The sequence below is a fragment of the Lemur catta genome, chromosome 2, assembly GCF_020740605.2.
Source record: "Lemur catta isolate mLemCat1 chromosome 2, mLemCat1.pri, whole genome shotgun sequence".
Taxonomy (NCBI): Eukaryota; Metazoa; Chordata; class Mammalia; order Primates; family Lemuridae; genus Lemur; species Lemur catta.
In genome coordinates, this window is record NC_059129.1 from 26,264,909 (window position 1) to 26,278,950 (window position 14,042).

Here is a 14,042-nt window from a genome sequence, read left to right on the forward strand (position 1 = left end):
TCTGTGACCATCTCTCCCTACATTTCCACCTACCTCTCTGTCATCTGTGTCTCAGCCTTTTGACTTTTAACCTGGACCCTGGGGTCAGGCTCCCCTCTGCTCTCCAGGCTATTGCCAGAGTGCGTTCTCGGCAGTTCAGTTTCTTGCTTAAATTCCATCGTGTGGACAAAGGGACACATACAGGGACAGATACGTAATGAATCAACTACAGAAAAACTATCACTGTAGAATCTAAATGGTGGGTTTATAAGCATTCAATGCCTTCAACTACTCTGTTCTTCAAATTTTTCATGAAATGTTGGGGAAAATATCCTTCATTGGTTCTTTGGGCTTTTTTTTTTTTTGAGACACAGTCTCATTCTCTTGCCCGGGCTAGAGTGCCGTGGCATCAGCCTACCTCACAGCAACCTCAAACTCCTGGGCTCAAGCGATCTTCCTGCCTCAGCCTCCCGGGTAGCTGGGACTACAGGCACGTGCCACCATGCCCAGCTAATTTTTTCTATTTTTAGTAGAGACTGGGTCTCGCTCTTGCTCAGGCTGGTCTCGAACTCCTGATCTTGAGCGATCCTCCCACCTTGGCCTCCCAGAGTGCTAGGATTACAGGCGTGAGCCACTGCACGCCGCCTGGGCTTTTTTGCTAAAATGCAGACCCTGCCCGTAGAACATAAGGCCCTTTATGATCCGGCTGCAGCCTCCCTGGGTAACCTCATCTGCCACCACGCCCACATCCCCTTCACACACACCATCCTAAATTATTATACCTGAAGCCACTCGGGCAAAGCATTCCTCTGCACCCAACACTTGTTGCTCCCGATTCCCAGAAAGCTCTGCCCTAATTTCTCCCTAGCGAACCCCAAACCTCTGTGTCCTCTTCAGATGTATCTCAACTGGTGCCTCCTCCAGGAAGCCTTCCCTGATCTCTCAGACCCAGCCTCCCTATCTGGCCCCCACAGGCTCTCCTGCAGTTCAGCAAGGGTTTGTGGAATGAAGAGCCTCACCCAGAGCTAGAATTACAGAGAAATGTCTGCCTGGGGTGTTAGCACTGCAGACCTGGCCTGAGGACGTGGCCTTACCCTAGTCTCTGAGTCACCGAGGAGCTCTAATTGCTTCCCACAAATAAACTCTCTGATCCTCCACACGAACTCTCTGAGAGCAGGTCCTCAGGCAGTTTCCTGAGGCTAGAGGGACAGGAACACCTGGCGCTGGAGTGGGGCCTCTGAGGGAGAGGTTCCCGCTGGGGTGGGGAAGAAGGCGGGGCCTGAGCCAGTGCCAGTCCGCGTCCCCGGCCCGGACGGAAGTTGCACCACAAGTACGATTAGTTTCAGTTTTGTTTCTCTTCAAGGAGCCCAGCAATAACAGCGTCCAGACCCCGGCCCCCTTGCAGTCCTGAAGGCCAAGGTCAGCTCTGGCTAGGTAAGGGCTGACCTGCAGAGAGTGGGGGGAGGGGTGGGGCAGGCAAAGGGAGGGAGTGGAGAGCGCGGGAGGAAGAGGAAGGGAGGGAGAGGGGAGAGAGACACCCGGAAGGCAGGAGGTGGCAGGAGGCAAGGGCAGGCGGGAAGCAGCACCCGCTCCCCCCTTTGAAGCCAAAGGCCTGGGGCTCCCCCCAGAAAGACCCCCACCCACTTGCCGAGCTCTTGTGCCAGCCCCAGGAAAGGGGACACTTCACCAAGTCTCCTTATCAAGTACTTCTCAGCCACTGTGCTGGGGCTCCTGACTCCTCCCCTCCAGAGGTTTCTGGAAGGCATTCAGCAGGGAAGGCTAAGAGAAAAGCACTCCAGGAGTTGAGCCAAGTCCAAGGCCACCCCCGAGGTCGAGCAGCTGGAAGGGGAGCAGCCCTTCCCCTCAGGCTTCTTTCTGCCATCTCCACAGTCCATTTCAGGAAAAGTGAGGGCAGGAAGTGGGGTGTCCACAGCCACCATGCTGCCCCAGGGTCTAGCAGAAGAGAGGTATGTGGGGCTGGGGGGATTAGGGCCCCTTGTGATGCAAAACTCCACCCCAGCTGCCAGGATCCAGGTGTGCTGCCCAGCCAGACCCCCTTCTGTGTCCTTCCGCCTGCCCCTCGCATGGCACCCCCTGCAGCAGGACCCGAGGACCTGTGCACGCAGGAGGGCTTGGACTGCACTTGCCATGAGGCCTGTGGACTTCTGGTCTTGTCGTTTCTCATAGGCCTGACACTATAGCACTGACATTTCCCCATTTGCTGAATGTACACCAGGAGGAGGTGTACATAGGGGGTTGGCTCCCTAGCTCAAGAGCAAGTAGCCCGAGGCCCCAGGAGACCAGAAGAAGCTCTTGGCCATTCAGGTGAGATCCTGGGGCAGAGGTGGGAGGGTGGGCTGGAGGCACTGTGGGGGTGCCCCCTGACCTCTGGCCCTGACCCCCTGCCTGCAGGATGGTTTCCCAGGGATCCTCGCTCTCCCTGCTGGAGGCCCTGAGCAGCGACTTCCTGGCCTGCAAGATCTGCCTGGAGCAGCTGCGGACGCCCAAGACGCTGCCCTGTCTGCACACCTACTGCCAGGACTGCCTGGCCCAGCTGGCCGAGGGCGGCCACGTCCGCTGCCCCGAGTGCCGTGAGACCGTGCCCGTGCCGCCCGCCGGCGTGGCCGCCTTCAAGACCAACTTCTTCGTCAATGGGCTGCTGGACCTGGTGAAGGCCCGGGCCTGTGGAGACCTGCGTGCGGGGAAGCCAGCCTGTGCCCTGTGTCCCCTGGTGGGGGGCACCAGTGCCGGGGGGCCAGCCACCGCCCGGTGCCTGGACTGCGCTGACGACTTGTGCCAGGCCTGCGCCGACGGGCACCGCTGCACCCGCCAGACCCACACCCACCGGGTGGTGGATCTGGTGGGCTACAGGGCGGGGTGGTACGATGAGGAGGCCCGGGAGCGCCAGGCAGCCCAGTGCCCCCAGCACCCCGGGGAGGCGCTGCGCTTCCTGTGCCAGCCCTGCTCCCAGCTGCTGTGCCGAGAGTGCCGCCTGGGCCCCCACCTGGACCACCCCTGCCTGCCCCTGGCCGAGGCCGTGCGTGCCCGGAGGCCTGGCCTTGAGGAGCTGCTGGCGGGTGTGGACAGCAACCTGGTAGAGCTGGAGGCTGCCCGGATGGTGGAGAAGGAAGCGCTGGCCCGGCTGCGGGAGCAGGCAGCCCGGGTGGGGACTCAGGTGGAGGAGGCGGCTGAGCGGGTCCTCCGGACCCTGCTGGCCCAGAAGCAGGAGGTACTGGGGCAGCTACGGGCCCACGTGGAGGCTGCCGAGGAGGCTGCTCGGGAGAGGCTGGCGGAGCTCGAGGGACATGAACAGGTGGCCAGGGCGGCAGCCGCCTTCGCCCACCGGGTGCTCAGCCTGGGTCGAGAGGCCGAGATCCTCTCCCTGGAGGGAGCGATTGCCCAGAGGCTCCGGCAGCTGCAGGGCTGCCCCTGGACGCCTGGGCCAGCCCCCTGCCTGCTGCCCCAGCTGGAGCTTCATCCTGGGCTCCTGGACAAGAACTGCCACCTGCTGTGGCTCTCCTTTGAGGCGCAGCAGTCCCAGGTTGACAGTGGGAAAGATGGAGCTGGTGCCCCGGGGGGCAGTGAGGTGCAGAGCCAGACAGAGGGTGTGGCCAAGGCAGAGAGACAGAATGGAGTCCAGCCCCAGGGCAGGGATGGAGCGCAGACCCCGAAAGAGGACAGGGCCCAGACGCCCCGAGAAGATGGAGCCCAGACTCCGGAAAAGGACAGAGCCCAGATGCCCCAAGAGGAAGGAGGAGGCCAGCACCAGAAGGGCGGCATGTCCAATAAGAAGAGAAAGTTCAAAGGCAGGTTCAAGTCAATTTCCCGGGAGCCCAGCCCAGCACCTGGGCCGAATCTGGAGGGCTCTGGCCTCCTGCCCAGGCCCATCTTTTCCTGCAGCTTCCCCACACGGATGCCTGGAGACAAGCGGTCCCCCCGGATCACTGGACTCTGTCCTTTTGGCCCCCGGGAGATCCTGGTGGCGGATGAGCAGAACCGGGCGCTGAAACGCTTCTCCCTCAACGGCGACTACAAGGGCACTGTGCCAGTCCCTGAGGGCTGCTCCCCCTGCAGTGTGGCCGCTCTGCAGGGCGCCGTGGCCTTCTCGGCTGGCGCGAGGCTCTACCTCATCAGCTCCAATGGCGAGGTGCAGTGGCGCCGGGCCCTCAGCCTCTCCCAGGCCAGCCATGCTGTGGCTGCACTGCCGAGTGGGGACCGTGTGGCCGTCAGCGTGGCAGGCCACGTGGAGGTGTACAACATGGAAGGCAGCTTGGCCACCCGGTTCATCCCTGGGGGCAAGGCCAACCGGGGCCTGCGGGCATTGGTGTTCCTGACCACCAGCCCCCAGGGCAGTTTCGTGGGGTCGGATTGGCAGCAGAATAGCGTGGTGGTCTGTGACGGGCTGGGCCAGGTGATTGGAGAATACAGGGGCCCAGGCCTGCACGGCTGCCAGCCAGGCTCCGTGTCCGTGGACAAGAAGGGCTACATCTTTCTGACCCTTCGAGAGGTCAACAAGGTGGTGATCCTGGACCCGAAGGGGTCACTTATCGGAGACTTCCTAACGGCCTACCATGGCCTGGAAAAGCCCCGGGTGACCACCATGGTGGACGGCAGGTATCTGGTCGTGTCCCTCAGTAACGGGACCATCCACGTCTTTCGGGTCCGCTCCCCTGACAGCTAAAGGGCCCAGGACTGGGGAGGGGGTGCCAGGGAGGAGGGCAGGAGGGAGGCAGAGCTGCCCGTGGGATGTGGCAGCTGAGGATATTTTCCTGAAGGGCAGGGGTTGACGACTTTTCAATGTGAAGTACCAGACTGCTAACCCCTCCTGTGGTGTGCAGGGGTAGGGACCAAGGGTGGAGGTGTGGCCATGACTGCAGGAGCAGAGGCCAGCAGCGGGAGGGGTGCTGGGAGCCTCTTGCTTTCTGCTGGTGGCTGTCGCTGCTGCTATAGAGTTTAGGTTGCTGACAGGTGTGAACTTGTCCTGCTGTGCATTCTTCAAAACCATTCCTCGTGGGGTAGCCGGGGTGGGGGGGGAGAGTTTTGGGGGAAGGGGTGGGCAAACGTAGCCCAGGGTGGGTCAGACGCGCATTCTGGAAGGGAGCTGGGAACCTGGCTCCCCTCAGACTGGCACAGCGTCACGTGGGGTCAGAAGAGGCCTGAGATTTCAAAACAGCAACAAATGACATCTGCCTGTCACAGCCAGGGAATCTCCTAGGATAGTGGCAGCCCTCAGGGAAGTACAGGATGAGCCTCATGGGGACCAAATGCAGACATCAGCCGGGGCCAAGAGGTGTCAGCGTCAACAGCCATGAAGGGAATGGCAGCGTTGGTGTCTGGAATACCAGGTTCTGAGTATCAGAGCTGGGGAGCCCTCCACGCCCCCCCACTGAGCCAGTCTGCAGCAAGACCACCACGGGATGCCAGATCTCCACAAGGCCACACTGCTGTTTCGATGTCTTTCCATTTCCGGGAGTCTATTTTTTGTTCTCGATTAGTTTGCCAGTGAAATTCATTCTGAGAAATGTTGGCCTTCACTTGGCCGAACAAAGGGGTGAAGGAATTTGTCCTTCTGTAGGGCCAGTGTTGGTGCCAAGGAAACCTGAGATGGCAGTGGGGCTGGGAAGGACCACTGGTCCTTTCTCCAGGTGGTGGCAGCGGTGGAAGTGAGGTGGCTGAGTAGATTGCAAGGACATATTTAGCCAGGGGCTGTGGAGAGACTACAGAAGGAGATCTTCAGGCAGGGGTCATGGACGATGATGGCACCTTCATGGGAACCAGAGGGATTTCGGACAAGTCCAGATGGGATGTGCAGGTCCTTTCTTGTTTATCGAAACAGTGTGGGAAATCGTCAAAGTCTGGGTGGACGGGTTATATAAAAACTAAAGGTGTATGCATAGCAAAGAATAGTAAAGATTATAAGAAAACCCAGAAGATGAGAAAACGACGTAGAATTGATTTGATACAGAAAAAGCTGTCTCCGATATATGCAGTGACTGAGTCTATTCGCTCAAAGACCCCAATAGGCCGTGCACCCCAGAGGAAATGCTCACAGGCAAGGACTAGTAACATGAAAAACCAAAAAACAAAACCACTTGCATTTTTAAAAATAAATTTTTAAAAATATATTGTGGAGAAATAGACTCCTGGCACTCTAAAATGTGGCTTTCTGGAGAACAGTTTGGCAATACTTGACAAGAGAGAAAAAAATGATTGTAAGAATATGTTATCTCACTTTGGGGAATATGTTCTGGGAAAATAATTTCAAAGAAAAAATATTTGCATAGAGATATTTGTGGCTGCCCTATATATTAGAGTCATTAACTGGAAACTGCTCAACTATGGGGTGATAGCTGAGTAGACTGTGGTCTGTTAAAGGAATGAGCTGTTGCCCTTCCTATGTGCCAAGGATGAAAAGTATTGGGAAGAAATAGTTGTGTGATACAATCATAATCCAAGAAAAAATGGAGAATCTGGAATTACGATCACATAGTGACAGCAACAAGGGTAAAGTCAGTCTGAATCGTTACCGAGTGGAAATATAGGTTCAGAATTTGTAAATAGTGATTTGGGAGTTATTTTGTGCTATTATTCATATACGCACATTTCTACTTCAGTTATTGTCCATTACATAACATATATGCTTGAATATTTACTTCAAGGATATATACCTGTGCAAATGATATTCAAGAATAACTACTGGATTTGAGAGTCAATGTGTCAGAACAAATGAGATTGTCCGAGAGGAGAAGAGGCAGGAGCGAGGGAGGGGATCCTAGCTGGTCAGGGCTCTCCGAGCAGGGGCCTGTCTGGGCAGGGCCACAGACCAAGGAACCGCTCTGGAAGGGTCTGCAGAGGCGAGGGGTTCCCCTCAGGTGATCGGATTATTGTGGAGTGTCTGCAAGGCAAGGGAAGTGTCATTGATTTCACCAAATAACTCGGACCCACTGGAAACCAAGTTCTATAGAACCAACTAGTATGGGATGGGTGGCACGAGGGCACGGACGCTGCCTGTCTTCATTGCAGCTCTAACTGTAGAGCTGGCATATTGACAGCTCTTAGTAGATGCTCAATAAATATCTGTGAAGTGAATTAATACCTAGAAAGGGATGAGACAGGACAGTGGTGTGACTCTACAGAGATTTCCCACCTCAAATGTCATATCGCAGCCAACCAAGCTGTCTAAAACCTTGGCTTGTGGGAAATCTCCAGTAGGGGGCACTGTGGCGACAGTCCACCATGTGCCTCCCAAGGCTGGGCTCCCGGGCAGAAAAAGGGGAGAGATTGGGTTTCTATTCCTGCTTGTGTGTGTGTGGCGGGGAGAACTGGGAGACGTGGGCCGCAGGGGACTGCGCACTCTCGGGTTGGAACAGCAGCTCTCCAGAGTTGCCTGGCAGCAAGGGGCAGGGTCCTGGCTGGGGAAATGGCTCTAGCCATGTGGCCCATCCAGGGGGCAAAGCAGGAATAGAGACCTTCAGACATGAAAAGTCACCCGGCTGCAAAAAGAGAATCCCGTAGGTGCTCTAGAGATGAGGGAACCAAGTAGCTTCCCGGGAAGCTATTATGAATCCTAGGAAGTGCGTATTGGAAGACGAAGGAAAATACTAGATTTTCTTCATAAGGAGGCAGGGGTGAGAAGGCACGGGACACTGGCAAAATGTGAAAGATGGATGGGAAGTGTAGCATCAGCATGATTTGGAGGTAAAATTCTCAACACCTTAACTGAGTGACCTGGGAATCCTTGTGAATCCCACAGAAAGCACGAGGCGGGCAGGGAAGGGGTTCTCAGTTAAACTCCAGGTGGAAAGAAATCGGGAACATCATGAAAGATACAACAACATGCCCCGCCCTGACCCCACCTGGGGATTATGACAATTAACTTGATAAATTGTTCCTTTTTCTGTTTGGGACTGCCCAGGCTGGGGAAAGGAGAATTCCATTCTGGTAGGGAGGGGGGGAGCGAAAAACCTCTTGTATTCTTTGTACTGAAAAAGGGGAAGACGATGAGACAGGGGAGGCCTGCGTTGAGCGCTGGCTTTTCCACTAAATACCTGTGTAGACTTGATCTGGTTCCTTAACCTCTCGGAGCCTTGGTTTGTACATCAGCGTTGCTGTGAGGATTGGATGAGAAGCGTAGAGGAGTATTTTGAACACCATGAAGTTCAAATCCAAGGTATTGCTTAGGAAAAAGTTTGCCTGACTTGTACTGAGCAAATACTCTTCCATCAGTATAAGCTTGTATGAGGTTGTTACGTGCACGTGTTGGTTTGTAAAAGCTCAAGAACATCTTTAGAGGAGACTGTTTTGTTTTGCTTTCCGGCAGTTACTTGAAGAAGCCGTATTTGAAGACACAACAGTGACAGCAGGGGCAGAAGGGACCACTGGCCAGCTTCGATGCCATTCCTATATGCCAACTGAGAAGTAGACTGCACTAATTAAGGGCCCATAACCGTAGACATTTAGAAAAAGTTAAAAATGGGAAGAGTGGCTGAATCTTTTGATAGTTTAGAGAAAATGGAAACTGGGGGTGGGGGGAGGGGAAGAGTTCTTCTTCCACTGTAGTCTTACTGTTAATGTATCTATAAAGCAATGTTATATTCTAAATCTGCAGAGAGAAAATTCCAAAGGACAGAAGTCCAACAGAGAAGTCAAAAGTTTGCTGAGGAAATTGGTGAGGTTGGTGACCTGAGCAGGGTTTGACAGGTGGGTGCCAAGATCCTGGTGTTTGACCCGTCTCTCCCTGGCAGGCAAGCTGAGAACTAGAGCTGCCCATAAAGGAAGTGGGAGACTGGGCAGGGCTGGGGAGCTAGCCGTCTTGGACGAGCTGGGGCAGAGGCTGCCAGAGACAGCGCTCAGGAAGGTGGTCTTAGCAGGAGGAAGACCAAGTTCAGATGCAGGCTTAGGAACATAGGTGTCTTGACTGAAGGTAGCAGAACGTGAATATAGTTTAATTAAGTGGATCAGGACAGGAGCAAAAATAGGTCCTCTAGGGACCACAGACTCCTGTGATTGGAGGGGTAGGGAAGCTACGGCAAAGGAAGATGAGACCTCCCCTGGGGTGCTGGGCAAGGAACCTCAGGGACCAGGCAGAGGAGGCCCTGGGCATGCTGAGGACATTAGGAAGGTTTGGGAGGCAGCCTGACTTGTCTGCAGAGAAATCTGGAACTGGCTGCCTTAGCGGCCAAGAGAGACAGGGTTGAAGACGAGAAATCAGGGGTCAGTGCCCAGTCGCTGTGCCGGCCCAGCCCAGGTGGGGCTTTCGTGGGATAAAGCACATGTGCTGTAAACTCTTCCATCCCTTTGGTTGTATGTTTTCTATCTTTCCTGTTTCTTAATAAAGTTCTTCTGAAAAAGCCAAACATTCTCTCAGATGAGTTCATGAGGATGGGGAGCCTTCCCCAGCCAGGCCCAGGCAGCTAAGGGCATCACATCAGCAAGGCCATCCCCCAGGAGCTCCCAGGAGGGCCACACAGATTCCTCGTGGACACCGCAGGAGCAGGAGCGACTGGCACAGGCACCATCTGTGAGCCCACCCTCCTCCCAGCCCAGTCCCTCCTGCAGGACAGATGGGGCTCTGGGCAGAGATGTGCGCCTTCCAGGCTAACGCCGGGTGGGAGCCAGCAGGTGACCTGGCCCATCCGGGGCTGCACCTGTGCACGCACGCGTGGGGGCATGACTGCGTCGAGGTGTGATGTGTAGGAGGTGGACAAGGGGGCCCAGGTGAGGGGGGCTGTGCCCACCACATTGGGCTTTGCCTGTGTTCTGGTTTGGGTACCTTCTAGCATGCTGCATCTGTGAGCCTCCCTGCAGGGCTGGGATATCTAGGCTCAAGGAACATCTGCCCATTGGCCAAACCCACTCCCCTGATCTAGTCTCCAAGACCCCCCTCAGGGAGCCTCCTTCCTCTCCCCTCCAAGTTTTCGTGAGCAGGACCTCAGCCTCTGGCCTCCCCATCGAGTGGCAGTGACTGAGAGGCTGCCTGTGCGTGCATCACAGCCACCAGCTCCCGGAAGCACGCACATGATATCACAGACAAGGAAACCAAGGCTCGGCGAGGCTTGCTCATGATAAACAGATTTAGATTCAGACTGAGGATTGTCTGACTCCAAAGCTGACTCTCCCAGCACTTGACAGCCGGTCCTCTGCCTTCCCGAGTAGCTCTGAATCCCGGCCGAGTCACTTGAGTGTCGTTTCCTCCTTTGTGAAATGAGATCTGAGATTCTTCCCTGTGCAAACAGACGAGGCCCCCGTCCCTGTTAGAGGAGGTGTGGAGTCTTGACATAGGGAGGGTGCTCAGAGACACCCGCATGCACCCTGCTGCTGTCTTGTCCTCACTGCCAGGGCCCCCGAGATGGAGAAGGAATGACAAGTGAGCAGGGAATGCTTTGAATGGCTTGGCAGGGGAGCAGGCCCCTCCAGTGCCTCGGTGACAGCCTGAATAAGAATTCTGCAATTCATCATCTAATGAGTCAGCCCCGGCTTTGGACTGGCGCCTCTGCCAACCCCAGGGAGCATGACTCAGCAGCTGAGGGGGCCGGTGGCAGGAGAGACTGCTGTGGTCCATGTGAGCAGCGACTGTGGGGAGAACGGCCTGTTCCTAGCTCCAAACCCCAAGGCAGAGCATCTGCCGCTGTGGTCAGACACACACGGGCCTTGGGTTCCCAGCCATGTGGCCAAGCCTCCTCCCTTGGCTCTAGTCTCTCCTCCCCTCCACTGCAGCAGTCACGTCCCCAGAGGTGCAGGGGCCACCTCTGTTCCCCCACAGCCCTGGCAAGAGGTTGTGGACACAGACTCTTCAGCCCCCTCCCCTGCACCGTTTCCCTGGACAGGTTTTGGCCTCCCAAGATAGCAACAGAGGCCACGTTGAGTCCGGGCGCTGTGGCTCACGCCTGTAATCCTAGCACTCTGGGAGGCCAAGGTGGGTGGATCATTTGAGCTCAGGAGTTCAAGACCAGCCTGAGCAAGAACAAGACCCCATCTCTACTAAAAATAGGAAAAATTAGCCGGGCATGGTGGCTCATGCCTGTAGTCCCAGCTACTCGGGAGGCTGAGGCAGTAGGACTGCTTGAGCCCAGGAGTTTGAGGTTGCTGTGAGTTAGGCTGATGCCACAGCACTCTAGCCCAGGCAACAGAGTGAGACTCTGTCTCAAAAAAAAAAAAAGAAAGAAAAAACAAAACAGAGGCCACGCCGTAGGGCTGGGAAGGAGCTAGGCACAGGCTGGACATGGAGCCGCAGCCTCCCCCCCTGCTTCTGGGGGTGGGGAACAGCTCTGCTGGGTCTTGATTTTGCCCAAGGGCGGGCTTGGAAACCATCTCTTCAGGTTCACAAATGGTAGTATCTATTTTCTCTCTCCCAACAGTAATCGATGGATGGTCCAACTTACAGAAGAAAACAGCCAAAGCAAGCCAAGGAGGGAGGCGCCCCCCCACCCCGAATCCAGAGAGGGGCCCAGGGCAGGAAGGGCACACGCAGACTCTCCTGGCACCCGATCAGTGTCACTTAGTTTGTGCACAAGCGGCTCTCTCCCCACCTACAAAACCCTGCAGGACAAGGGCTCCTGATTCACACTGGGCTCTCCGGAATCAGGCATTCTCTAGATATCTGTTGGTTGAAAGAACAAATGGGTGAATTTATCCTAAAACTGAGTCACCTTCATCCAAGTTGCATATAACCTTGGGACGAGCTGGCAATTCTATCTATGGGGCGAGGCCTTGAAGCAAAAGAGGTTTGTCCCTTTTCCTAGAAGGAAGGCGTGAGTGAAAGAGCAGATATCCAAAGTCTGTAAACAGCAGGTAACCTCACCTTGCCGAGCTTTTTCTTTTTTCCATAGTGCTTTTTTCCATAATGCTCTATCGTTTCATTATTTATTCTGCTTAGTGTTTATTTGTGTCTCCTCTCCCCACGGTTTTCACCCCTGGTCAAACGCAAGCCCATGGGGACAGGGACTTTGTCTGTGTTGTTCACTGATGGATCCTAAGCCCTTAGAACAGCGGCTGGGCTATAGCGGGTACCAAATGAGTGAATGAACTTGTGTGCTAGTGGATGGGAGCTATTGAGCATTCACTCTCTGACCCAAGGCACTTTCTGCCGGCTGTGTGCACAGTACATGGATTCTCAACAGTTCTGTGAGGGAGGTATCACTCTCATCTCTGTTTTAAAGATGAGGAAGGGCCGGGTGTGGTGGCTCACGCCTGTAATCTTAGCAATCTAGGAGGCCGAGGTAGGAGAGTCACTCAAGGTCAGGAGTTTGAGACCAGCCTGAGCAAGAGCGAGACCCCGGCTCTACTAAAAAATAGAAAGAAATTATCTGGCCAACTAAAAGAATATATATAGAGAAAAAATTAGCTGGGCGTGGTGGTGCATGCCTATAGTCCCAGCTACTCGGGAGGCTGAGGCAGGAGGATCACTTGAGCCCAGGAGTTTGAGGTTGCTGTGAGCTAGGCTGACACCACGGCACTCCAGCTCAGGCAACAGAGTGGGACTCTGTCTCAAAAAAATTAATTAATTAATTAAAAAGGAAAAATAAAGATGAGGAAGGTGAGGCTAGAGAGACTATGCAACACATGCAGGGTCACCATCGCTGGGCAAGTAGCTGGGCAGAGGCCACGCCTGTGCAGCTGGCCGGGCAACTCTTCACCGCGCCCTGGCGAGGGCTGCACATGAGGCCTTCTTGGGGAGCCACGCCCCACTTCATCTGTTCTGGCCAATATGTTTCTCTATCTTCCTCTCCACCAACCTCCCATGTGACCCCATCTCACCCCCAGAATATATCTCTGGCCCGAGGTGCAGCTTCCCCTTTAGCTGAGATTTCCTTCCCGGTGGGGGAACGGGAGTTGTGGGAGGCGTGGGGCAGGCGGGAGGAGGGCAGGGCCTGGGATCGAGCTGGCCCGAGGCTCCTGGGCTGGGCTCCTCTGCCCTAGACCTGCGGAGCTGGTCCTGAGGGGAGGCCTGTCCCTGATGCTGGGGTGCTGGGGCAGGCAGGGCCGTCCCTAGGCTGGAGCTCAGCCCCAGGCAGCAGGAGCCCACAGAGAAGGGGGCTGGGGAGTGCCCGTTCCCTGGGCTTGGTCCTGGGAGCCTCCCATACAGTCTGAGGGTGCAGCAAGGAGGTGTTAGCCCAGCTCTGCAGGTGGAGAGCAGAGAGAGTCCAGCCCCAGAGCCTCCGGCCAGCTCAAACGCAGGCCCACCCACCACCCACGTGGTCCCCCAGTCCCCGCTCTGCCCCACCATGCCTCTGACTAATCCAGTTCCCCCCACCAGGAAGAAAATCTCGGCCGAGGGGAAGCTGCACCTCGGGCCACTGATCTATTCTTGGGGTGGGAGAGGGTCATGTGGGAGGTTGATGGGGAGGAAGATAGAGAAAAATATTGGCCAGAACAGATGAAGTGGGTGTGGCTTTCCCAGAGGCCTCGTGTGCAGCCCTCCCCAGGGCTGGTAAAAAGTCGGCCCACGCTGGCCGCGGGGGCTTGGCTCTGCCCAGCTACCTGCTCCTGCGTGATCCCTGGGGAGCAGAACAGAGACCCAAGAACACCAGGGACAGGGAGAAGCATGCAGGCCTGGGGCACACATGTCCACGTCTCCAGACACAGGACAGTCTGCGTCCAGGCGCGGGAGAAAGGCCCGTAGCGGCTCAGGTCTGGGCTGCGGTGCTGGGGAAGGGTATCCTCGCTGGCGTTCCGATGAGAGAAGGGGGTGTCTCTCTGTGGTCTGTCGGGGTGTTCCCAGGCGGGGCATCATGCCAGCTCTCGCCTCATTGAAGCATCAAGACTGGAATTTCCCCAAAGCTCATTTCCTACCATTTAATTCTCAGCCGAGGACCACAGCTGCCAAGTCTCTCCCAAGGGCAAATGCTGGGCGAGGGCAAGGAGGAGCGCCCTCCATGAACACCTCCATGCCCTGTCCAGCCTTCCTTCCAGAAGCCACTATCCTAATACAGAAGGCACATGCTCCCCCTCTGGGGTCCTTCCTCCCCTCTCTCCAAGAAGGGGATTGAGGCTGAGAAGAGCTGCACTTAACCCCAGCTCCACCTCTTACCAGCCAGGTGACTTAACCACTCTGAACCTCTGCT

General features: G+C 55.9%; 1 protein-coding gene across 1 annotated transcript; it reads left to right on the forward strand.

Moving 5' to 3' along the window:
* Positions 1-1,285: 1,285 nt before the first annotated feature.
* On the forward strand, positions 1,286-9,329 carry TRIM56 (tripartite motif containing 56). Its single transcript, XM_045541489.1, has 3 exons — positions 1,286-1,413; positions 2,167-2,304; positions 2,392-9,329. The coding sequence occupies exon 3, from the start codon at positions 2,393-2,395 to the stop codon at positions 4,658-4,660; it is 2,268 nt and encodes a 755-aa protein (XP_045397445.1). The 5' UTR covers positions 1,286-1,413; positions 2,167-2,304; position 2,392; the 3' UTR covers positions 4,661-9,329.
* The last annotated feature ends 4,713 nt before the right edge of the window (positions 9,330-14,042 follow it).